This window comes from Taurulus bubalis, assembly GCF_910589615.1.
Source record: "Taurulus bubalis genome assembly, chromosome: 5".
In the NCBI taxonomy this organism is placed as follows: Eukaryota; Metazoa; Chordata; class Actinopteri; order Perciformes; family Cottidae; genus Taurulus; species Taurulus bubalis.
The window spans coordinates 23,643,142-23,670,699 of record NC_136593.1 but is presented as its reverse complement, the minus strand read 5'-3'; the positions used below and the strand labels follow the sequence as shown (position 1 = coordinate 23,670,699).

Below are 27,558 nucleotides of genomic sequence, written 5' to 3'. Positions count from 1 at the left end.
TGAACAGGCTGCACACAGCCGTGACTATCAGGAGATGGCTGAAGTCACGTCTGATGAGCCGCTCACACTTCGTGGCGACATGTAACGTTCACTGACAACATGCATCACACACACTGTAAATGTTTTATGAGGGCTGGCCTCCATCAAGTAAAGAACACACATAGTGCATATATATATATATATATATATATATATATATATATATATATATATACCTTTTTTGGGAGGGGGGGGGGGGGGGGGGCCATTATGGATGCTTCTTCGTGACACACACACACACACACACACACACACACACACACACACACACACACACACACAGCCTAAATGCTCCACTTTCTCTCGTTCCACCAAATGGAATCAGTTAGTCAACCGTCCCTATACTCTCAGCCTCTTTCTCTCCGTTTTGGTATTTATTAATTTAGCTCGACCCTGTTTTCCTCCCCTCCCTTCCTCCTCCCTTCCGCTTTTTACTTCCTCTTCGAAGAGGAGAGCAGAGCGAGAGAATGTGGGTATGTACGGGTCCTGTCGGTGGCGGGGTCGTCGTGGTCGACTGGCCTGCCGCCCCGCTGAAGCAGAAACACGATGCGCTCTCTACACGGACTGCCATTACCATGGGGAGGGGGGGGGACATGAGAGGGGAGGAGAGCAGGAAAGGAAGAGAGAGGAATGAGGGAGAGGGGGTGAAGTGAAGGGGAGAGGAGACTTTTATGTGATTAATGTTTTGTTATTTTAGCTTTGTGGCGGATGCTCGTCATTTTTAAATGTATAGCAACACTGTAGGAGGAGAGCGGATGATCGTTAACCGTCTGAACCCCAAAAATCCCCAGCGTGACGGAAAATGATTTCTTCAAACAATCACCAAAACTAAGCAGTTTATCAAAGCCAGAATCTGTAATAACTGTCATAATCGTCCGATTTGTATGTTTCCGGCAGGCAGTGAACACATCACGTGTGAATAACGCTTACGTCATAAAACACAACCAAAACAAAGCTGAAGATTGTGATATTTCATCAAAAACGTTTTATTCTTTAATGTCTCATTTACAATGTTGCCCCAAATAAACCAATTACTGACATATTCTGTAAAAAACAAAAACAAATTCTGAGCATGTGCCAAATCTGTGAAACTTCCACTGAACTGCAGGCTGCTGAACACAATGCATTAAGGAGTATATTTACAGCACAGGGAGCCAAGATTCCATTGTTTGTCAATATTTGTAAAATACATTATTTTCTATTTTATAATTTATGGCAATAATAACTGTTTTATTCTGCACTGAAGACATGTTAGAGTTCTCTCCACTTCTAGCCCCGATCGTGTCGTTTCCACATAGGTGCAGAAGCTTCAGAGGGTTTTAAACGACACATCAGACAAACTTTGCTTGCAATTTATTAGCTGTGCTGCACATGTGATTACCTGCCTTCCTGATGCCTTGACATTTTAAAAGTGCGTAGCTCTTAAACACATTTTTTGCTTTGTCTTCACAGTGGTGGTGTTGTACTTGCAAGGCCTGGGGACCAAGGAGTGGAGAGAGGTGAGTGGGATGTCTTTTAAATCCTGCAGTTCACATGAAATGGTAGAAATGGATGACATGGTCTTCAGCTTTCAAATGCAGAATTTGTGGATTAATTTGTCAGTGTTGAAAGATTAGAGGGATAACAAAGTGTGTGCTTTGAGGAAAGATGAGTTGGCTACTGACAAAAATAAAAATGCTCCTGACAGTCTGTTGGAGACAAATACTTAGATAGCCTTTATTTAAAATATTATGTTCGTAAAGTATTAGAGCTCACTAATGTGGAGATTGCAATTTTCTTCTGAAGGTCTGGACCCAGGGATTCTACGAACTGTAAATGACAGCAAGGCTTTTTTAACCCGCCAACATTTATAAATGTTATCCTTTTCCTCTGTTGGTCGTACATCTCTAGTGCTTATTTGCATAAAAGTGCACAATGTTCTGCGCCAAATTGGTTTAAGTGGTGAAGAACGTTCGCTGTCAATTGTAGTTCCAAGAAAGAGAATCGGAACGGGTAAAAGTTGGAACTGGCAGGTCAGACTTCAGAAATCTGTTTTGTCCGAGAACATTTGGATAATACAACCAACCGACCCGGTGCTCCGGGTTAACTGTCAGTTCTAGCAGTGCCCTGTGGGTGATGTTGGTCCTGTTCATTACTTTTTCAAAATGTACTATTATACTGCAGATCTTATAGTTTTGAGACACTTCTTTATTAAATCCGATGATCTTCCGTTAAAATGATGTCCAGTTTGCAGTCTACATCCGGCTGCTGTTAATCTTGTTTTAACCAGCACAATGTTGCATTTATCAGATGCTTATGAAGACAAACTCCACACTGGAGATGGTTATAATCTGGAGATGAAGAAATATGTTTTAGGCTGCAACAATATTTGCCTCCTGTATTCAGGACTGCTCATAAGAAAGGTGCTAATCCATCCAATGTCAGAATGAAGACACTTGTGTATTCCTTTAAGTTCCCACTGTCCCTTTAGAGTTTGACTGAGTGTGTATTGGAGAGCGGAAGAGGCACAAAAACACTTTTAGTCACTGATGAAATGAAACGCGTTGATAAAATGGCAAAAAGAAAACTAATTTGAAGAAAACAAAGCCCAGGTTAAAAAACAACAACAACAATCCGTCAAAAAGCATTTTGTCATTCTCAGCACATTCAAGCTAAAAATAGAACGGCCCATGCTTTCCACCAGTAAGGCCACAACTTAAAGGGTCTAAGCAGGCGTGAAGCGGAATATCCTGTGACGGTCATACTGATCAGAGAGTTTTATAGCAAACAGAATGTAATGAAAACTAAGCCCCTCTGTGAAGCCTCCGCAGCCAGATATAGGAATTCATAAATTGGAAAAAGCATGGGAGACGCTTAGGGAGGTCGGCCCGCAACGCCGAGGCTGTACAAACATATAGAGAACCTCTGCTCGCCGCCTCGGCCTCGCGCACTCTCCGTCTCGCAGTCATTTGTGCGATCGGAGAAAATCAGTGTCACCTCAGCGGGGATCCAAACACATACACAGATCTCAGTGAGCCTCAATCAGTCTCACAGGGAGAGGAGGCTTTCAGCAGAGCGACACACACAGACACACACACACACAGCGGCGGTCGATGCGCCCATGGAACAGTATGGATCAGTTTGCAGGTTTTGCAGAACATCTACAAAAAGTTCCAAAGTCCTTAAAATACATTCACAGCTCAACTATTATTGAAGTGATTATCTTTCATTTACTATCCTATTCTTCTAAGCATGTGTGTGTCTGTGCGTGTGTGTGCGTGTGTGTGTGTGTGTGTGTGTGTGTGTGTGTGTGTGAGACGGGGACGTCTCTCTCCAGAACTTCTAAAGTACCGACAGCAGAACCGTTAACTCTGAACTACTGTGCTGTCGGTTCCCATTTAGAACCAGGTATCGGGGGCATCCAAAGTCCCAATAAGTCCCAAACAGTTTACCAATTTTTATGGTTTATGGATCACAGTATTTTTTATCAGCTAGCATTAACCCCGGACGGCACGGCCCTTCTGTGTGAGTTGTCATGTTCCCTCTGGGTTCTTAGGTCAATTGACCAAAGGTTATTTTCTCTTTCAAGATTAACAAGAGATGATTTAGAAAACCTCATTTCCTCTGTGTGCTTATCCTTATTATCTTTCTCTGCTCACAACAATATTAAAGACAATTCTATAATAAATGACAAACTAAAAGACATATTGGAAGAGGAATCAGTAAGAACCCATTAAACTTCTTTCTATTTCATTTTAGTTGTTCTTTTAATTATCGCTCTCTTTTAGACTTTTAGTTCTCGGGGTTAACTATATTCAGGTTGACTGATTGACTGAAAGAAGTTTCTGTTGTGCCAAAAGAGGCAAAGCACCTTCTTTTTTTTAAACTTCAGAGCTATAGTCGCTGGGAAAGATTTGAGGTTGCTCGGAGCGATAGAGCAGTAATCCTTTCACAGATTTAGAAACTGCGCAGGATAAACTGTCAAGCCTCCATCTACGCAGAGACATCACAGTTGGAAAATATCATAAAACGCCTCTCGCCTCTGTGAAAAGATAAAAGTTTATCTGGGAGCATCCTAAATTCTTCTTCCCCTCACCAGTGTGTGTGTGTGTGTGTGTGTGTGTGTGTGTGTGTGTGTCTTTCAGCAGCGGGCCAGATCTTTTCTCCTCCTGCAGTGGAATTTCCACGGCGTTTAGCTGTCGATTATAGCGGCACGTGGTTCTGCCGTGAATGTATTTTACACTGCCATTTTATTTTGCATAAATCCGAGCTGATTGAAGAGCGGAGTAGTCTTCGTACCTGGGTTCGCCAGTTTGGCGTGCGGCCACAGTTGGAGATATTCCACTTGGTTCCAGATCCCACTCAGCTGACCACTTCCTCCTCTTACCGTCTCCCTGGACGGTCGTGTAAAGCTGCCTGTCAACGAGCGAAAGGAAACCGCCGTCTTCCCCGTGTCACGCATATTGTCCCCAGCTTGTAGCGCGTGGGCCGGCGAAACACATTGGCAGATTTGGCTCGAGGCACTTTTTGATGCAATTAGCAGAAATCTAATTCTCCCACTAAGGCGGATAAAGAAAAAAAAAAATTAACTTCACTGCCAAAGAACAGACTCACAGAGAAGAAACTGCACATAAAACGTCCCAAACAAAAGGAGAAGCTGTCTAAAGCAGCTAATTAAAAGATACTTTGTGTGTGTGTGTGTGTGTGTGTGTGTGTGACGGCTCATATTCCATTTCATGAAACCAATCTTCTACTCTACCTCTCATTTCTGTTAGTGAATATAGCTCTTCTTTTCTCATTTTATAAATAGTTTGGCTTATTAGCTTGCAGAAGCAGTTCTTTCTTTGAAATTCTTCTGTTTCCCCTCCGAAACGAAGGCCATTTCAAACTTTTCTCACTCTAAAAATCAGGATCAGTCAGTATCTTTTCCTGTGAAAGACCAGGAAGGTGTGCTGTGTTGATGTTGCAGGGCATCTCTTCATGAAATAATAAACTTTTTGATATCTTCATTCCGTAGAGGTGGTTTGTGTTTCGTGCATATCTCAGGAAATAAAATCAAGGGATGGAATATCAAAGTCAGATTGACTGTAGACTGTGTATTATTATATAACTAGTACATCTCTCACACCTAAAAAACACAACACTTTTTCGCGTGCGTTTACTCGCTCGACTTCATGTGGTTAATTTGCTTCATTCGCTTATTTGCACCTTATCTCCGTGGCTTTACTCCGTGAAAACAGTTACCATTTCCTTCATCCACCATTGAAATAACCACTAGTTCTGCTTTATACTTGTTGTGGAAGTCCCACAAATGTCGGAACATCACACGCCCCCGTGTCTGAGTTCATAATATTATCCGAAGCCGCACACAGCTCGGACTCCTCCAGGAAGAGTGTCTGAATGAAGCTGTTTCCAGCGCTCCTTCAGCGGACCAGCAGCAGTTTGATTCAGCAACGGCAGCACGGTAGTGATGACGGGCGGAGCTTCTCAATGCTGATTGGCTTTCGCAACTCGCCGCCATTCGCGTCATTTGCCCCGAGTTATTCGTGTCATTCACCAAAAAAGAGAGCCTGGCGGAAATTTGCGTCGTTCAGAACCATTACCGTCTGTGCAATGACTTTGCACGTAATCTACTTGAAAAAACGCTTTTGGTGTGAACGCAGCATATGCCCCATGGTTCTATGCCAAGAGAGGCGGGTCTAAGAAGCAGTTTGGCCAATTTCTGATTAAAGATATAAATGAGTGACATACAATCTATCCAATCAGCACCCTAAAATAAATTCAGCTTGGGGCTAAAATGATTTGGCCCAAACATGGGCATTCTCGTCTCTCGTTCTCGATGCTTTTATTTTGAAGGAAGTCGCATTGTATGTCGAAAAGCTACGGAAAATATGGTCAGTTTTGTATAAGTTATAAGTTAGAAAGTTAGAAGTTAGAAACAGTAACGGCATTAGCACTCCCCCGAAAAGGCATTAAGAATTAATATAGTGAATTGTATTAATAAGATGTTCTTATTATATCATAGTGTTGGAATAAATGTTAAATATTTAACGGCAAAGTAGTAATGTGTGTTTGATACCTTTTAAGACCCGTTGGGACAAACTCCCTCTCTCCCCCGTCCGCCTCTCTGTCCTCCATTCCGTCCGTCTACGATCTCCTTGACTTTGTAGACACTTCATTACAGATGCAGCAGACTCAAATGGAGAGAAAAGCTGCCCCGATTGCCTCGACGGTACCGTGCTGCTTTAAGGCGTGCACACACACACACACACACACACACACACACACACACACACAGATTTTAATGGACTGTCGTGCGCCGGAATCCCCCCCAAAAAACCCCAAGCTTCGCTTTACTCATCAGCCACAGCGAGAAAGGGTCCTCTGAAATCAGTAGGCGCTCCTCTCCTACTGTGTTGCGTCATGCGTTTGATTGAACGTGATGCAACTCTGCAGCGTGCAAGGACAATAGGGACACGTCCACCGGCACTCATTATTTTTGTTCATTACTTTGCAGCAGCGTGGTGTTCGTCGCCCGTCGTGTGATCCAGGTACTTACATTCAATTCGATTCAAAATACTTAATTTGGCCCTCAAGGGCCCTCATGAAAGAAGAAAAAACTGATCTGAGAAATACAAACGTGACAAATGTGTTAAAAGACACACAAGTATTTGTACGAGGGGGGGGGGGGGGGGTGTATACAGCATGGTATAGTGATATATTGTGCTGCAATATTGTATCGATACACAAACAGCAAATTTAAATATTTGATTATATAAACTGTTAATATTACAATTAGGGAAATCGGGATTAATGGATTTGGCCATCACTGCGGTTATATATGTTATAAGTCACGGTTGAACTATTATAAGAATTGAAGAAGCTATGATATCTATGGAGTCCTGATTCCTGCACACAGAGACACGCTTCTTGTTTGTGTGGTTAAATCTTGTCTCGCTAGAGTCACATAACACACGTGTGTGTGTGTGTTTTTATGGGTTATTTTTTAGTGTTACCTGAAGCCTTATATCTGCCAAAAAGTGCCTTAAATCAGCAGTGTAGGTGCATTTAGGATATATAAAATGACCAGGGAGTCACGTGAATCGTGGATTAATTACACAGTTTAACCATTATAGTGTAAAAAAAAAGAAGTGTTTTACAACTTGCATTCTCTCCTGACCAGCAGGGGGTAACTCCTCTCATTGTATGTAACTTCTATCTTTGATTTATTCCCTCAGTAAACATTGTAAACATGAGTTTATGTCTCAATCTCTAGTTTCAAGTCTTCTTCAATACGGCATGATGTTCATTTAGTAAACCATGGTTAGAGTCAAATAGACCATAAAGCACGGTAAGCTTTCGGCCGGGGATATTGTGATTGCCATGTCATTGCAGGGTAAACAAGGTGTTATTAATAACATAAATGATGGCCCTGTTCCATTTAGGTAGACCAGGGCATTGTAACAAAGTTGCAGGAAAAATAGCAGCAGATAAAATCATCCCGTCTATGTGGAGCGATGAGGAGACGTTCACCTTCCTCAAATGAATATGAAACAACACAATAACAGTGTTTTCTTTTAATAACGATAATATACTACAGCTGCCTTCTGCTTACATTTTGCTGGGAAGAAGTTTTGTTTGCTTCGTGTTTGTGAACTGTGAGGAAGCACATAAGGTAGACATTGAAGTGGTTGTCAAGGCGAAGTTCAGATAGAACACCAGACGGGCAGGATGAATAGAAATCAAGGTGAGCTTTAACAACAACAGCTGGTTCCAAAAAGCTCAGCCAGCATTCAATCCCCACGGTAGGAACCACAGCAAAGCAGGAAGTAAAACCAAACAAGACGAGAGGAGAGGACTTTCAAACCAATACAGGGAACCAACTCCAACGACACCACTGGGATCATGACAAATAGTTTTACCTGTTCCAGTAATCTGGCATGATGCGTCTTAACACACACACACACACACACACACACACACACACACACACACACACACACACACACACCCACACACGTACGTATGTGCTGTATACACAGGCGTATGTATTCTTCCTTGCACCAGTTGAAATTGGTTAACCATTTTTTCTTTGATAAAACAGAGAAGCTTTATTGCTTTCAACCAATATCATGCACCTGAGACCTTTTGTTTTTTGCTTGTGGATTTCTCCTCCCTCTCTCTCTCTCTCTCCAAAACAGAGAAACCAAAACAAAAATAGTGACAGCTTTTTAGAACCCTTTTTCGAAAACAAGTACTCTTTGCAGGTACTTGTTTTTGTGCTAATATTTACTGGCGGCAGGCAGAATTGTCTTCCAGTATGATGCTGTCACTGCCGCATCAAGAGACTGTGATGCAACAGTGAGCCAAGTGCCCCTCTCTTCCACTGTGAAGTCAGGGAGAACGGTTCACAAGTGAGTGGGAGACAAAGGGCTCTGCGGTGGGACTGCTGGGTTGTTTTGGCAGCTGTCAGCAGAGGCAGGACGTCTTTAGGTTTCTGTCCATGACGGAAACCGGCCGCTGCGCCTCGCCCCAGAACTGTAGTATGTGGCTGTGATCCTCTGTCCGCTTGACATTAGATGGATCGCGTTAGGATGCGGTTTACCAGGAGAACAGTTGACTTTAAAATGCTCCTCCAGCAAATGCTTACAAATGGGATTTATCTGTCACTCACTCTCAAGGAGAAAAAAGTATTTTTAAGCTTTTGAAACCGACAGTGACTACTACCTCTGCCCAATGAAAATTTGAAAAAATACCGTATGACACTCTTGAGAGATCATGTAAGACAACATCCATGGACAGCACACATCTAGAACTCCCATGAGTCAACTCTCACACAAGACATAGACTGGATTTGTTTTGTAGAATACAACCATGTCTCTTAGAAATGATTAAGTTCATACAAAACTAATAAGCAACAGGTAAACAGGTTTTGAAACAAACATAATGACGGTTGAATTACGTCTTTTATCAACATAATGAGAACATGTTTTGAATAAAAGGACCTGGAAGTTTTAAAATGCAAGTTCTGGAAAAGTCATGGTCTAGTTTAATGCAGAAAAGATCTGAAGTGAGTTGACTCATTTACATTTATAACATTTAATTGAAGCAGTAATCTTATCCTACGGGTAACAAAAAACAGAGTTGTTAAAAACATAAAACATCGGCAGTATAAAGAAACGTAAGGTCTGTCTCAGTGGCTCATCACCTGATAGTCTGTGCTGATTGGCTAGCGTTCTGTAAAGCCAATCACATAACGACCACTGTTCGTCACACTGTGGGACGTTTTGCCAACAATAGATTATCCTGTTGACTGGCCTTGTTCTTCACATGGGTGTGATCGTGTGGATCTGAATAATACACAGCTGTGTTGCCTCCTTCAATCAGACTATTATAATTGTGATGTTGAACCCAGCTGTGGCTCGTTGTGCAACCGATCATGAAACTCATGGTTTGGATCTCATCAGAGATCGGATCCGCACAAAAGAAAAAAAGGGAGCAAATCTAACTTTTAGAGGTCACTGATCACGTTTGTTTTGCCACTGATACTATTGGACGAACATTAATGATCCATATAGATATTGATCCCTTTGTTGTTTGATTATAGCAGCTGGTCTACAAGGATCCAGACTATTCCTTTTTTTGCCACTGTCCTAAAAATCATTTCAGAATCAGAACCATTTATTGCCACGTATTCTTTCACATACAAGGACTTTGTCCTGGCGGAAGGTGCATACATTTAACATTTTGACAATACAAATGTCAACTGCTCTGAAGTCTGTAAACCAACCAAAATTCTAAATGTCACCCTTTTACTTGGTTATAGTCATTTATAGTTTGTTTTTCATAAAAGCACAATTCAAATGATAAGGAAATAAAAGATTGTATTCATATGGATTCAAACTAATCTTGTCATTAGTAGTTTTAATTATGTATTATAAGCTACTTAGAGCTAGTGATAACAGCTCATAATTCACACAATTCTCTAATACCTATTTTATATTGCTGGGAAAACATCTCTCTAACAACTAAGCTCTCTGACGACTTCAGTAGCCGCTGACGTCCGGACCACTGACCGAAATGCACCCAAAGAGATTAAACCCAGATTGTCTTGTTTCTGCTGTGTGGAGTTTGACTGGCAGAGGGGAGCAGGAACAGAGGTTATAGGAACTCGTCAGATCGATAGCTCATCACTGTCAGCCGCCAGAGCGCTTGATGGGATTGTCTTCAGAGTCATGACGCTCACCTGAAGCCTTATAGCCACCAAAAAGTGCCTTAAACCAGCATTTAGGATATATAAAACAACATGGGAGTCATGTGAATCCTGGATTGATTACAGTTTTCTCTCATATCAAAAATAGTACATCATAGTGTAAACAAATTTGACTGGTTGTATAGAAGTCTATGAGTAAAGGACTCTACTGCCCTCTTGATTTATTCCCTCAGTAAGAGTGTGTGAGTCACCAGGAGTTCATCAGTGTTACAGGATACAATAGGACATGACTGTCTTATTGTCAGGATGCCAGCAATATTTTTCATGCACTGCTCAATGTTGAGATTTTGGGCTGTTTTGCTTCCATTACATGTCTTCTTTCAGACTAGTGGAAGGAAAACATCCCAAATGTTTTAACCCCAAAGTCACCATTAGAGAATGCCTCATTTGCATTTTTAAACATTTCAGAAAACTTGTAATACAAAATGTTTTTGTCTTAATGTGAGTAATCAACTGGGACATTTTTTTTAGCCACGAGTAAATTAAATCCGTGTCTCAAGGGGCACTAAACAGGTTCAGCACACTGATTCTTTATCTTTTATCTTTTAACTAGTTTGTCTTGTAGTTTGTCCCAGTGTCAGCGTTCCACAGGTCAGAGTTGGTATGAGGAACATTTAAAGCCGATCTCGTCTGTGATAAAGTGTCAAGGGTTGAACTCAACTAAATATATGAATTAGATATGATGGCAAGTTAGATAGAAATGACTAGATTTGAATTAGTTCAATCAAAACCAATGCCTTTGCCTATTTTACCTCAATCCTTAAACATCAGGATGAATTATCTCATGAAGATAATGAAATTAGTCAGCAACCCTGACAGCTTGCCCTGCTTTTCAAAACCAGAGAAAACCAAGTCATTAACATTTACAGCAAAGAAAAGAAAAGAGGATTAATGTTACTTAAGGTCATTTTTATCTGAGTACGTTTGAGCGGGAACTTAATCAGGTTAGGACTTCTTTTCAGTGTGTCACATTTTCTGGTTGAGAACTTAAAAAGCTACAAAAGAAGCACCAGCACAAGAGGAGTTGCCACCTGCTGTGTGTGTTGCTTTCCCCTCTGAATGTACAGATTGATCGGTATGATGTTGACTCTCTCCTCCTCTCTTCTCTCTCGTCTTTCCACCAGTTCGGTCGGACAGAAGTGATCGATAACACGCTGAACCCCGACTTCGTGAGGAAGTTTGTCCTTGATTTCTTCTTTGAGGAGAAGCAGAACCTTCGCTTTGATGTGTAAGTGGGAACATCGCCGCCTTTTCCCTCTAAAGCGCCGCTGTCTGTTTCCTTTGTTCGACCAGGGAATGACTTCAATCAAGCCTCCTGTTATTCGGGCCTGCTGACTCATGCCCAGTAGGTCTGGAAGCCTCCAGTCAAAGCTGATTACCATAAAATGCTGTTTGACTGGATGAATATCATCAAATTGTTAGATAGTAAATGTATCAAATGCTATGTTACAAATGTCTTTATCTCTTTGGGTTTGCATTGGAGGAACCCCAACAACCCGAAAATAGTCAATATTGTAAAACCATATCCTGAAAATCATAAAAACTGCTTTTCTCATTCTCACTGTAAAAAGACAGCCTTCTGGTATACTAATTGCGTATTGTTTTCTCACATGGACATTATAGTACCCTGTAGCTTTCCTGCCGTTTCCAGTCCTCCAGTCAGAGGATCGTCGGTTCGATCCCCAGCTCTGCTAGTCCATGTTTATGTGTATGAATGTTGCTTATAGTTTAGCACCATCAGTGTATGAATATGGGTTTGAATGATGACAAGCAGTGTTAAAGCGCTTTGAGTCGTCGGAAGACTAGAAAAGGACGATTACAAGTACAGTCCATCCTCAACTCAAACTTTGGTCTCCACCTTTTTAAAAATAGAAATGTCCTCCGTCAGTAAATGTATGTAGCCTGTTCAACGGGATTCTTGAGGCTTTTTACTACATTTTCCCACCATTTTGGTGGCCACGGTTTAGCCCCAGGAGACTGAAATGCGGAGGTCAAGTGTGTGTGTCGCCAATGGCCTAGAGACAGTGAGAACAAAAAGCCTGAGCACGTGAAGGATTCCGGTACCTTGTCTAGACTCATGAAGCGTTCGTGTCTGAATGTTTTGTGGGTGAAAATCGGGTGAGGGCAAATAAAGGAGCACAGCTTGGCCCTCTGTCATGACCACACTGCCCTTGAGCAACGTGATTAAACCCCGACTGCTCCAGCCGGTCTCCATCTCTGTTGGCTTCACAGACTTGGATAAACACTCCACACGATTATCTTTTTGGTTTCAGTTTTAGTTCACCAGAAGCAACCCTGGTCTGGAGGCAGAATTCAGAATTGTGAACCACTGCTGAAATGTAAATCATTCTTGTTTTTTTTTAATGAGAAGTCAACCCATCCACCACTGGTTAATCCTCTCTCTTACAGTTTTTAAATGTCTTGCTAATGAACCAACAGTGACACAATTAGTTCTCCAGTTTGACTTAGTACTAAATACACAGTGCATTCAGTAAAAGTTTTTATTCAGCCTTTTATCATCTTTTGTATTGTCTTTTGTATTGTATTATTTTAATGTATTGTTTTCCTTCTGAATCTATTATCATGAGCTCCATTCATTTCAAAGTTGTTTGGTTTGGTTCGAAGCATACAATTCTAAAAAGTTGCTTATGTCAGTATTTATGAAGGGAATTCAAAGTGAAATCAGCTTTCTGTGTCTGCAGTTGAGCACAATGAGCTCTGCGGTCTGAATAGCTGCACAGCTTCTCTGCCTACATTAGTAACTTTTATTGTGATGTCACTAACGGAGAAGGCAGACAAGAAGGGAAAACTCAAACTTTTGCCTCCTCCATTCTTCCCTAGAGGGGATCGAAGTCCCGACATGGGGCTCAGAGGAGAGACCCAGCATGGGGTCGGGACGAGAAGAGGTCAGAGAGCCTATCACTTCCCTGCTATTGATCAGAGCTGCTTCACCTCTCCGAGCACCACTGTGTGGTCAATAACTGAACACATCAACACCACCAGGCCACGCCATTGATCGGCCGGTCCAGATGCTCCGCTAATAACAAGAGAAGCTTCAGTCTGAGTTTATACGTTTGTTAGAACTTCAAATGTCGATTAGTTATCGACACATTTGACATTTGTGTCCAATGTAGGTAGCAATGTTGCTACTGGTTATTACCGGTTAATAAGCAGCAATGTAGTCACAATCAAAAATCAATAATGACTTTTGGTTTATGAATTTTCCTTGTTAAAGATGAACAAATATATATATTTTCAGGCAGAATTACAATCTCATCCCAATTATTTTTTTAAGGTTGGTTTGTCAGTACAACCAAATGAATTAATTTATTTGATATAACAAGGTAACGAAACACCACACCAAATTCTATTCTCAAATTGACCACCTTTTTTTTTTGTTGGTGTGGTTTATTATTTATTTTTCTAAATATTCGTCAGTTATTTATTTGAATCCTTACAGTTATTTTCCTATACATTTATCCAGTACTTTTTGTAATCCACATAAACCACTCTTCACATGAATTAGATTATTACAACTTTTCTTTTTTCACAAAGCTGGTTCGCCTGTTCCTCCCGTTGTTTCCTTCTTCCAAAACAGTTGTGAGGAACATTTTGAGCAAATGCCAGGAGTTGCGTTTTCATTAACCCTTTGAAATGCAATATCTGGGGGTGTTGGCTCTGTAATCCGAGCTAATCCTCGACTCTGGCTGCTTAGAGTTAAGGTAAAGTGAAGTTGAATGCGTTTGGGGGATTTTTATTTAGCAGCAGTGCTAATTGTCTTCTGCAATCAGCCTTCTCTTATTTTGGCCTGACAATGATTTGTACTATAAATAATTGTGTAAAGTAAAAAGGGAAAGGGATGAAGGCTTTTAAACCCCTGTATTTACTGCAAGTTCAAGGTAAGTTTCAAATAGTACTCCGTCTCACCCCTGTAATCCTGATCATGTGCGCCCCACTGCATTGTAGACTCAAGGATAACCAAATTAAATAGTGAGTTGTCACACAATCTTTTTACATTTTAGAAATGTATATTTTCTACAAGAAATGTTGGAAACACTTTATAATAACTGCAAGCTATGAAACATTAGTTAAGTATGAGTAAACACTTAATTCATCATTTATAAAGCATTGTTCCACACTTCATAAATGATGGATTCAGCATTTGTAAATGAAGTATTATATAATGCTCCATAGCGTGCAGTTATTATAAAGTGTTACCTATTATTTTTATTTGGTCCTGTTATAGACAGCGGTGGCCTTTAGAAGTCTCTCTTCTTCAAGACAGGGACAGAGACAGAGGTCTGGTTTTGCAAATCCATGTATTTGTCAACTTCAGGCACGAGCACCTGTGAGCCCAAATCATATTTTTAATCTTTCACACAATTTACTTTTCTCTCCCATGTGCGGTGAAATGCTCACTCTGTAGCCCGCGGTAACGGAGAGCAGCGCTGAGTTCAATAAAGCCAGGATCAGATATTTTTCCCATTCAGGGACCCATTAAAAAAATGCCAGAGTATATTGACCCTGAGGACATCTCCCCATGAACCCATATATTGACCGTTATTGAATTCCTTTTTAAAATTTAGAAGACAGAGAGTATAGAGTGGTGACTGGACCCATCCACACATTCTTTGTTTTGGCCTTTTTATTGGATTTGTTGAAAATAAGGAAAATATATAATAATGGCAGCCTCATTTTTTCATGGAATACATTGAGATTGCCTGGTTAATTTAAATGGACAGACGCCTGTTAAACCTGCACAATGTTTTCATGTCAGGTTTACCTTTTGTGAACTTTGACATTCAAATGTGTTAGCGCTCTAGCTAGGGTAGTTAACCAGCGGCTCTGTGATTACTTCACTTTCCGGTGTCTATAGACTATCAGAGTGATATTAGAAATTTGCAATGTCACGAAAACCGAATCTTTGGTAACAAGTCATGCAAGATGCTGAAAAGGTGATGTTACTCGTTCTCCTACAGGAGGTAACGCAGGGTTCAGGCTTGAGACCAAAGCTTAGTTTATACTCGCCGCAGTGAAGGTTAGGGTTAGCCAGAAAATGAATGTAACTTGCCATGCGCGATCAGAGCTTTTCAGACGCAACTGTCACAACTTATTCACTGATAAAAACACTATTTACATGTCTAGAGATTAAGGAGGCCAGTTAGTAGGAGGCCATTTGAGTAAATATTTATAATATTTATATTATTATATTATTATTATTATTATTATTATTATTATATTATTTATTATTATTTATATATAACTGTATTTTTATTTTTTTCACTTATATTTACTTGCACCTTATCATTCACCTGCACCTTTTATTTATCATAGAACCTCCTCATCTTTGCGTGTGTGTATAATTCTTTCCTATCCTTGTCTTCATCCATTATTGTTTGTTTCTTAATTTCTTTATTTGTTTCTTAATCTCTTTATATGCCGCTCTTTGCCTTCTTAATTACCCCTCGGGGATAAATAAAGTTTTTCTGATTCTGATTCTGATTCTGATATTTTGCAGCCAAATCAAATAGTCTACAGGATATTCAACCTTTGTTTCTTTATGCTATTTATTGCTTCTGTACAGGGCTTGTACAAAGACAATGCAGTAGTTTATGAATATGAGATAAGAGTTTACAGATGATTACACGCCCTCCTCGTCATTGTGGAGGTTGGTTTATGGCGTTTTGCCGTTAGACTCGTCGTCTTCTTGCATCTTCACGTGAATTTTGTTTGAACGCCCTGGTTTCGGCCGCGCGTTGAGCGTGAACACCTTTGAGCTTGAATCTGTGTCACTATCGTAGATTTGGGGCGGCAGTGAGACAAAGGCAAAGCATAACTTGTTGAGTGACACGACTGTAAATAGTCATTTCAAATAAGGCTGCAGTGTTCCCAGAGCCATTCAAATTGAATTAGGAGAAAAAGAATGAGCTGGAAATGAAAATCTGAAAATCAATTGTTCTTATCTGCCTGCATAGGAGTCTACCTAGTCAATAAGTCAGTGGAGGTTTTTCACGGCATTGAGGGTCGAGCTTGAAGCTTCCTCCTCTGGGATCCGTCTTAATCTTCTGACAAAGTAAATCATTAATGCTGAATTATTAAGTAGTACAGACACAATAGCAACACACACACACACACACACACACACACCCTCCCTCCCTCTAAAGGGTTGTGCATCATTAGTTTTGGTAGCTATTGTAGGTGTTTCCTGAATCCAAAGGCACATCTTTTGTTACTGTTGTGGTGCAGAACTCTGAATGCATGCTTTATATTCTGTATTTTCACTTCAGTGAGGAGGAAAGGATTCCTTCATCAAATCAATTGTTTACTGGTGCTTTATGCCGGTTTTGCAGAACACATTTGATTTAAGTAATGAACATTGCCCCTGAATTACTAATGGCGTTCCACAAAGTGCTCAACCAGGAGTGAAAGTGGTCTGGAACGCTTTGTACCGAATGTTGAGGATGGATCGTTGATTAATCATTTCAAGCTTATCAAATCCAAAAACACGTTTTCCCTTGATGAAAGCTTTTTCAAACAATTTATGTGACGCAGAACAGCTTAAGGAAATATGAGGTGTATGAATCATAAATAAATAAAACAGAATGCAATTAATGTCACTCAAAATGGTTCTTGGCCTTCAGCAAAGTTATTTGTATTATTAGTTTTACGAATTAGAAAAGAAGGTTCTCTCATCAGTTGGGGTCCTTATCGGCGGTTCCGACTAAAATGACCCCAATCTTAAATTCCCCAAAATGAAATGGCCCGCCCCAATCTCTTGACAGGAATTTAGTCTGATTTTAATTATTCAGCATCTCTTTTAGTATGTGCATATGTTATAAGTTGGCTCTACAGCAGCAATGATTATTAGGGGAATGCAGCTGGTGTAAAGCCCAGAAGAGATGAAGGCAACCTGCTCAGTTCATCTTCCAGATTTCATCCAAACATTTAATACAAAACATAAACAAACACATTAACAACACAAGGAATTCCAAAAACTATATAATTTACAGGTGAGTAACATTCCTCTTATTTCACTTCATTCATCTATAGATTATCCAAACATTACAACAGTTCAACACTGAACGGTACAACAACTAAGTGTACAATTCAGCATCATATTTATATTATGAATTATTATTATTATATTTATCTAAGTTGAGACAGGACAAGACACAATTTTAGTCACGGATCAGATCAGCACAAAAAAGGGAGCAAATATAACTTTTACAGATCCCTCATCCTGTTTTTTTTGCCGCCGATACTAATTGTTGATCATTAATGATCCAGGTTGGCACACAGATCACTTTGCTGTTTGATTACTTACAGCAGCTGGTCTACAAGGATCCAGAATATTTGTTTTTGCCACAGTCCCAAAATAATTTCAACACTCTGAAGTCTGGAAACCATCAACAATTCTAAATGTTATCCTTTTACTTTGTTATATATATATTTTTAAATGTTTTTTTTTCTTTATAAAAGCACAATTTAAATACGGAAATGCTTTTGTTTTTGTGGTATGGATTAAAACAAATCTTGTCATAGAACATCTCACATCTCCTTCAAACGACTGGATTTATCGCAGCTTCTCACCAACACTGATTTACCAGATCATGATAACGTTATAATTTGCCTCTGCCCAATATACATTTTCACTGAACAGAGCCTGAACGCATCATAATGTAAAGAACATGACCTTCATTCACTGACCGTTAGCGGTGCTGCTAGCGTTACTAGCTCTCCTCTCAATTTAAACACCGGTTGGTTGTTTTACAATGCAACATTATCAGAGATCAGACCAGAAAAGCATAAATAATGTCCTGATCTCACATTTTACTGAGAATTGTCAGATAACGATCTTCAGTAAAACTTTTTTTCACACTGTGATGGTTCATGTTAAACTGTGTAATTGAGTGGGGATCTTTATGGATCTCGGATCTACAGTAGTCCGTTACACCACTAGTCACCTGTGTCATTGGGACTACAGATCTGCCCTGCAGATCTTTTAATGAAAATAAACACAAAAGTAGTCACACAATTCTGGGCTGTACCGACATGGTGAGGGTCGAGTTCTATGCAAACTGCAACACTTGTTGTTCATAGATCAGCATTGTATGGATTGTGTTGCTGCAGGAAGAATGTGTGAATCAAAACACCTCCAACACATCACCGAGGTAAAACACCTTTTACCGTGCTGGGCATTTAATATCAAATACTTCAGGGTAACTTCAGTATGTTTCAGCCTGAACCAGTCTGGAGGGAGAACCCTGCAGATGGCAGCTGCTAAACGGGTTGTAATGTAATTGCTCGCTTGCAACTCGTCACCTCCAATGTCCAACTCTAGGGGCCGTTCACATGACATGTTTTTGGCTCCCAGCTACCCAGAGCATTCCGGTCCGTCCCAAGGAATATTTTACTTGTTTCAATCGGTCCGCCCAAGAGCATCACACACAAATCGAGCATGAAGCAACCGTGAGGGATTTTCACGGCTGGAGATCCATTTGTCATTGTTTAGTTTAGTCAGTGAGGTGTCCTGCTTAATGAACAGGAACTTATCACCATCGCCATCACGGCTCGTAGGTTTTAGGTGCTTAGTGGAGGCTCCTCAGCACCTTGGATGAAGGGATACAAGTGGCACAGCTGGTGTTTTCCACACGTTCACAATAAATATATTATTCAGCTGGTCATGAACTGATCATTGATTAACTATCAACATTCATAGTAATGACTCATTGAATAATCTCATGACTTTATAACAAGTTCGTTGTCAGTAATATGGTGATAAAATATCCTTTTTGTTGGTTACTTCTCTATCTTTTAATTCAATTCAATTCAGTTTATTTGATATAGCCCAACATCACAAATACAAGTTTGCCTCGGAGGGCTTTACAATCTGTACACATGACATCCCTGTCCCGGGACCTCGGATCAGGAAAAACTTCCCCTGCACTGATATCCGTCGTTGGTGACACAACGCAACAAGAATGGAGAAAACAATGTCTTGGAAACATGAATAAATGTGTGTGTGGTCTGTTTTCAGCGTGGCACAGATATGGATTGCACCAGGAGACTGCTGTGGTCTCCCTGATATGGGGTCACGAGAGGGGATTCCAATAAAAGAGAGCATCCCAGTAGAGGGAATCAATTATTAAACTCCCACCTCTCCACAGAGGTTATTCTTAGCCCACTGAAGTACAATAGATGGATGGATGTAGAGCAAAGGGATGTCTTATAAGGAATGGGAGATGAATGAATGTTTCTGTCATATGCATTGAATGTGTTGTAGCTGTTATGATGTTCATTCTGTACACATGACACATTGTACTTCTGTCCATCCTGATAGAGGGATCCTCCTCTGTTGCTCTCCCGAAGGTTTCTTCCCTTTTTCTCCCTGTTCTTTTTGGGGAGTTTTTCCTGTTCCGATGTGCGGTGTGTGTGTGGGGATGAGTCCAAATAAACTTCAGTGTGTATGTGTTCATGGTAATAAAGGAACATGATGTCACCCAGTGCAACAGTGTGGCTTGTGGATGTGTTTTTTAATATGTTTTTGAACAACAATGGAGTTCTGTGGCACAGAGGGAGACGATATATCGGGCTTTGATACTCATACAATACTTGTAAGTAATTACATTCATGGCAGGTTTTGGTCTTCTTTTATGGGATTTGTTGACAGCAAAGATGCAGCACGAAGTTACCGCTATGTCTGTCGCCAGGCAACGGCGAGGTTTCTGTATTCTGAATCGATGGCAGCGCACCGCCTCCCTCAGCGTAAATACTGGACCAATTTTTAAAATAGTTGTCCCCATTAGTCACTTAGACACACACAAACACATGGGAAGAATAGGGAACAGGAGGAAAGATTCTGCTGTCACCCTTTAAGTATAGCCAGCATTTTTCTTACGGGAGCAATTTTGGGTTACGGACACATCGACATGGACAACCCGCCCTACCAAATATGATGGGATGGGATTTAGCATACTAATGTTACAGGTTCAAAGGTCTTCAATAAAGTGGTAGAATCCCAAAGAGGTATCAGAAGGGACCAGGAGGACCGCAGATGACAGTTGTGTTCGGAGAGAGTTGTCTTTGTGTTTGATACAACAGCATCTGACGGGCAAAACTGTTTCTGAGTGCAACCTAATGGAGAAAGTAAAGCTGCCTCAGGGACTCTGGAACAATGTGCGCTCATCAAAGACCCAGCAGACCAGTCCACTATAGAGCCAAACAAATACTTAAAGAACTCAAACCTAGCCATGTGTGCTAGTGACTTAATGCCATCACACTGAGACCACAGGTGTTGCAATCATTGCATATTGTAGAAAAATGTAATTAAGGCCGTTCTACATTTTGTGTCTGCACCCTTAAGGAATGAATCAGACCTTAACTTAACACAGCGTGCAGCGGTGTGTAATTAGGTTTTTATATGCACACCGTTCTCTGCCGTTTGCAGAACCGGACCGTGAATAAGAGCGGCCTCATTTAGGATGCAAAGTGAATGTGTGAATCACATCCTGCCCACCATCACATTTTGATGCACAGCTTGTGAAATGAATCCAAAGTCTTTACAGTCCTGTAACCTGCTGATGTGTAATGCAAACATGCAGCGCGAAACGCAACGAGAAATGCACCACATAGGGCGGGAATTCATGAAGTGAAACAAATGAAGTAGTTTGATTTTTGCATGCTGTCCATCGTCTCGGAACATTTAAAATGTCATTAAAAGTGAATGAGTCCCTGAAGCAATTAAAATGGGTGCTGTCATTAGTGTCAACTTCATTTAATAACCCAACACCACAGATTTGTCCCGAGAGGCTTTACAATCTGTTCAGTGTACGACAGCCTCCGTCCTTTGACCGTCGCTTTGGAGAAGGAAAACTCCCCCTAAAAAACTTTAAGTGGGGAAAATGGAAGAAACCTCAGGAAGAGAAACTGAGGAGGGATCCGTCTCCCTGGACAGGAAATAGATGTCTTGTGTACAGAATAACCCTCATGATAGAGATATGGAAAGTCAAAATGACAAAATGATACAAAGGAGGACAAATGTGTCGGAGTCGAGGGACTTTAAACAAAGGGAAACTGAAGAAGCACAACATTAACACACTTCGTTTGATCTTTTAGTATTTATGGTCACGGTAAAGTAGGTGGCACACCTTTTAATAACATAATGAAACAGGACTGTCTTTTGACTGGCACATTTTAGAGCTTGAACTGTATTAAGTCATGTTTTCTCATTTTTCACTGTACACAAAACTGATGTATTCAGTCACTTTGACACAAAAACATAGTAAATAGGGTTCAGGTTGAAAAATACTGAAGTTCCTTTTTACGAAGAAAGTAGTATTGTGAATGCTGCTGCAAATAATGTGAAAGTGATGTCTCTTTTTTTTAAATGAAATTCATGCATATTAACATGGATATTAATTAACAGTCCATCAATCCCAAATGAATATAATGCTGTATTAGTATTCATCCAAGTCACTGACTGGCCCCAATGTACATGTATGTTATCAGTTATATTTTTAAACACAGGCAGCTTGAAGGAAAAGTCATTTTTAATGTCTCGAGGGCAACATTCATAATATTGTAGCGACCCTTGGTCAGGAATGCTACGAGACTTTATCTTGCTTATTGTGTGGTTCATTCTGGGACAACACACAGGCACTGTGGGCCGTAGCCGATGCAACAACAACAGCCAACAGCGTTAAACCTTCTCTTAACGTGCTTCACACTCTGCTCCCGGTCATAGACTAACTCTCAACAGCCTAGAAACACAAGCAACAACATCCCACCTCACTCGCTCTGCCAATCACAGGTACGTTCATGTGTACCGCCCACTCATAGGTAGCTCCGACGATTGACAGGTTTCACAGCGACACAGGTCATGAGACCTTCACTGACCTCCTGAACCCAGTAATTGCAATAACCAATCTTCTTATCTAGAACAACTTCTTCCTGCAGACAATATGTTTTCTGATTTGGTGCAGCTCAAATGTGTGGATTTCAATTCACAAGAGACGTGCAGTTTTACACTGTGAAAATCTGAATATTACCATGTGGGTTACACAAAGAAATACACACACAAAAACAACAACAAAAGAAGCGAGGGAAATGGCGAAATATGAGAGTGACTAACGCCGTATCAAAACATAAACCGTTATCAGTGTTCACCTTCATTCGTGCTGAGAAGCCCTCCATCTCCCTTGCCGCCCGCAATGTAAATCAAGGTCATTAGATTTTTCGGCAACTCTATTGCTCCTCTGCACTCAAATCTCATTTGGCCATCACTCCGGGCTTATCGCACTGTGTGGTAATTTCATTTGATCCCACCCGAGCTCGGCACAGTGCTCAATTTGACAACGCTGGAGAAGGAGATTTTTACAAAGCAAGTGTAGGGGGGGTTGGAGCGGTTTCTGTTGAAATGGAGGAGGAGGGAGTTTGAAGACTAGTGGTGAAAGAACAGAGGGTAGAGGTATAATGATCGTGTGTGTGTGTGTGTGTGTGTGTGTGGAGTGACTGTTTTAAATGGCAGAGAGCACTGCATTTGGCCCTCTTGGTGGTATCTGTAGCTGGTGGCTCTTTTACATTCCCTCTCAATTCCAGTGTTTCCATTAGTCCCCGGCTTTTGCTCTCCTCTTATAACCCGACTCTAGGCACATGCCCGAACCGAGGAAAGCGGCAGGCGGTCTAAGTGATTTTAGTGGGCACTGTGGTTGTATTCTTTCTCTAAAATAACTCCCACCATATTATGCCCTCTCAATTGGCGCAGCTAGAAAAAGTGTGTGCGGGATTCGTTTTTTTTTTTTCTTTCTAAAAAACTGGCTTTCCCACCTATTCTTGATTCAGGTCAGTTCGGCACACAGTTGTCAGTCCCGTCACGCTTCAGCGTTGCGTTGGTCTCTTCTCTGCCCATGCAGAACCCTGACCTGTCCATCACAGAGGTACGAGACCGAGGAGTGAGGTGGAGGAACCTTGTCGTCTTATAAAACCACACAAATACTTTTGGGAGGAAACATAATTGCTGTCTGGATTAAGGTCGATAATATTTATAATATTTATTTACAGGACAAAGTCATAGTTAGGATGACGGGATGAATGGTTGGGTTGAGTACAAAGCACAGGACTTCCACATTAACAGACTGATGCTCTGTCATTCAGAGAGCAATACTAACGTGTGAAACATACATAACACACATAATCGTGTGAAACACTGTTCATGTCAGCCTCCTACTGTAGTTTCAATTCCAAGTAGGCGATATCAAGAGTTTACAACCAGAACAATACCTCCCACTTGGTGAAAAGAACCACGGAGGTGTCACAACCAGCCACGAAAAACACATTTATCCTCAAAATTTTGATTTGAGGAGAGTCCCCTTGAGTCTCGTTTTCAACTCAGGCACAAACACTTGGAAATGAACTGACATTCAAACAAAAAACAAGTCTGTAACAGGTCTCTACAGTTAGGGTTGCCATTGGCATCCTGATGCTGCATGTGCGTTGTCGGGATGGGAATCGAGAACCTGTTCTTTTCAATTCCCGTCCCTTGTGCGTTGGCGCACAGGCATCTGTTTTAGAGACTTGTTAAACTGTGGGGTGAGAAGTTCATTCATTCATCCGTCAACATCACAAACAGGCGCGCACATTGATTCAGTTGACAAAGAACCAGATAGACCTGAACACATCACGTTCTTCTTCACCACTAGTTCACGGTAGCACATCCAACAGAACCAGAAGGCAAACCCTGGAGCACAAAGCAACCTGTTTACACCACTACACATATAAAGCAGAGGAAGGCAGTACTCAGGCACAGCGGTGCTTTGAGCTCATTGTTTTGAGCACCATGTTATTTATACCATCATCACCTGAGTCAGATGAAGGTATGTCATTAGTTTTGCAAGTATTTGGTCATTAACCAAAATATTGGACAATCATTGTCACTCCATCATGGGGGATGTGTATAATTCATGGAAACCATCCAATACCTGTCAATATATTTCCGTCAAAACCAGAAAGGTCTAGCTGGAGACGAGGCAACATCTTCCAGAAGAGGCGGTAATTGCTTCAGACGTGTTAAGATTGTGGCATTGTATAGTCTTTTTTATTTTGCCGTCTTTCGATTGGATATCTTTGGTGTTTTCAGACAAAATACTGAGCATTTTTATGCTTTTTTCCGGTCCCGAGCCTGGAGAAGGAAGTGACGTCTAAACATGAGCTCCCCAATGACACCAGGACAGCAGAGCGTCTCTACATCTTCCGCCGCAAACTAAAAACACATCTTTTCTGACGACCTTGAATAAAAAAAAATAATAAAAAAAGCACTTTAGTAGCACTTATATGGCACTTACTTATAGCACTTTGTAGTTTGGCTCTCTTGAAGAAATTGTACTTTCTTGATTCTTGTTGTTCTGAGTTTGTACTTATGATTAAATGCACTTCAATGCTTTGGATAAAAGCGTCAGCTAAATGAAATCAAATTGTGTACACCAGAGACAATCATACGGCAGCATGTGTTTATTAGTTTAAATAAACCACACAACCTCCACTAATAACACTAAGTGAAACACAACCTCACTCTGTTGATTGACCTGTAACTTCTAAAGTTATGTAATGTTAAGAACTAAATAACTAACAAACCTCAATTTTGGGAATAACTTTGAGTTTGTTAGTTTGTTAGCAAAGTTGAATGTGATATGAAATTATACAATTAATCTTTTTCCATTTCTTTCCATTGTGCTAACATCAACGTTAGTTTGCAAACAACATTAGCATTGCACGCTTGCAATAGCTAACTGAAGCAATTTTTAAAGCTTAGGACAAATCATTTACTGCTCTGTTCTCTAACTTTTTAAGTTCCAGTTATATTAAAATATTTAGGTTGTATTGTTTACCACGGTGTTATTGCTGGAGGTCCAGTGGCATGGACAAGATACCATGTAGGAAACAGTAGGAAACTCAAATGTATTAATGATAAGCACAATAAAACAATATACTGCACATAAAAAATCAGTACATGTACATTTTTGATAAGGAAGTGTGATAAACAGCTGATTTTCCATTATGGGTCCCAGCACCGGAAGTACTGAGCCTGGAGCTCTGCAGCGGGGAGCTATTTCAAATGCCATAGTGGCAATTGAATACAAGTCAGGGGATCACTCTCTGGGATCCATGTACCAGAAAATGATCCATCTTGTTCCAATCTGTCTAATAATCAACAAGATAGTAATTTCATTTTTGGCCAAAATGGTAGACGCTAAGGCTATATTGGAGGTAATTGTCCTGTAATCATGCATGAATGCCAGAATAATGGACGTGTTTTCCATTCTTCATGCCCTGCATTTCACGTGTTTGACTTCTAAATGTGGTGTTGTTGTTTTTATATTGAAAAAGTCCTCGTCTCGTCCCAGGTTTCAATTCAATTCTTGGTTCTAACCTTAAACCTTAAGTGCTTTGCATCGCCAAAATATAACAGTAAAATGTTAATCAGGCTTTAGAAGCTAGGTAAGAATATCATAGAGAAATTAAAGGTTTTTTTGAACATTGAACATTTTGCACGTTCAGTAAAAAAAGATTTGGCATTGAAGAGCTTACAGATACGGTCCAAAAAGTAAATACAAAATGAGTCGGATAATTCCGCATGTGTTTTTTTTTTTTTTTTGGAAACAGTAATGGGTAGAGAAGGGAAGTAATAGGAAATGGGGGGAAAAGAAGTCAAAACAAATATTGAGAGACGGGGGAAGGACAGGAAGAACAAGGCAGAGGAACCGGGGACGCAAACAAACTGTCTTCTCAACATTCCCGCTTATTGTTTCGCTTTGAAGCGCAAACATTGCTGTAGCAGAGTGTATGGAAGAAAAAAGCCTCAGTAACTGTGGGAGTTTGGTGCCAACTAGACATCAACATAGACTCTGCTGTTGAAATGTTTTAAGTTTGACAGTCATATTCTATTGTATTGGCTTTTCTCTCGCCCCCTGGCTAACAGGGGAGCCGCCGGTCCACAGGGCTTCAGCACAAACACTACGACACGGAGGCTTTGTCACTCAACTTCTTCAAGCCCGCCTGCTCTCTTGAGAACCGAGATATACAGAGCAGCTTCATGGTGAAGTCGACACAGCCAGCTCAGCACAGTACTCTGTGCTGTTCTTCCAAAGAACTCCTTCAACAACCTCTTATACATATACAGTATATATACTGCAGCTCCATCTAGCCTTGGAGCTTCTGCTGGAGAAAGGATTTTAATTACTGTCGGGTTAAATATATGGCTCCGTAACCAAAGTGGAGAAAGATCTGAAAATAGGTGAAACAATATCAGCAGAGCTCGGCGTCACCCTCCATCCTCTCCATAGATCCAGAGATCTAGAGAGAGATGAGGAGCTGAAGGGTACACAATGTCTGTGTAATAGTATTCGACACACGAGTGGATTGCCTTTGTCAAACATGAAAAGAATGCTTTTTCAAAGATGACGGGACTTAAGAGGAAGTCCTCTGGGAAACAGTAGTCTAAAGAAAGAGAGAGAAGCAACACTATAGAGAGGAAATGGATTCAATCTGGATCCAAGAGTTCATTATTTAGCAACGCTGCTCCAGATCCATACGTTTTTTATTTATCACCCTTGATTCATCCCTCCTATGCACACCATATCTAATTATTTATTTGGCATACAAGATTTTTATCTTTGTATTCCCAGGAAAGTTTTGCATTATCTCAGTGTTGCTTGTCAAACTGTCAAATAATACACAGGGGAGGCTTTTCTTTTTTTTCTTTAGGGATGTCTGTTGTCTTAAGTTAAAATGTCTAAAGTCGCCTGTGTTTTTGGTTCAATTGCAGGTACAATGTGGACACGAGGAGCTCCAACCTTTCAAAACATGTAAGCAGCCTTTGAAAAATTCTATTAATATCTTCCACAATGACGTGGAAACTGGTATGGAGGCCTGAACCTGGCAAGAGATGATGAGAAAGAAAGAGAAAGGAAATTAGTTAAATAGGTCCTGAAAAAATAATACCGTTAGCTGAATAATTGAAATGTACTGTAAGGAGAAACAAAGCGTCACGTCTCATTTCTAGCTTGGCACTAGCTTGGTTCATTTAAAATGTTTAACTCCAATATGTTGGTCTTTTAGTTAATAATTGATCTGCTCCTTTCTCAACCAAATATCTCCTATTTTGCTCATCACATTTCCAGTTTTCTTAATGCCTATATGATAATGAGGTGGGCGTGTCCATATATGTTCAGGGCAGGGATTGGTTTAGGATGTGTGTGTTTTTACACTCCAAA

The 27,558-nt window shown here is 40.6% G+C and overlaps 1 protein-coding gene across 1 annotated transcript in view; it reads left to right on the top strand.

The window, feature by feature from the left end:
- The window catches only part of LOC306737094 (copine-9-like), a gene marked incomplete at both ends in the record, with an annotated part of 123,782 nt that overhangs the window by 17,687 nt on the left and 78,537 nt on the right, over positions 1-27,558 (top strand). The window contains 3 exons of the mRNA XM_079218797.1: positions 1,492-1,538; positions 11,416-11,519; positions 27,111-27,150. Coding sequence (XP_079074923.1) covers positions 1,492-1,538; positions 11,416-11,519; positions 27,111-27,150 — 191 coding nt within the window. The remainder of the gene's footprint in view (positions 1-1,491; positions 1,539-11,415; positions 11,520-27,110; positions 27,151-27,558) is intronic.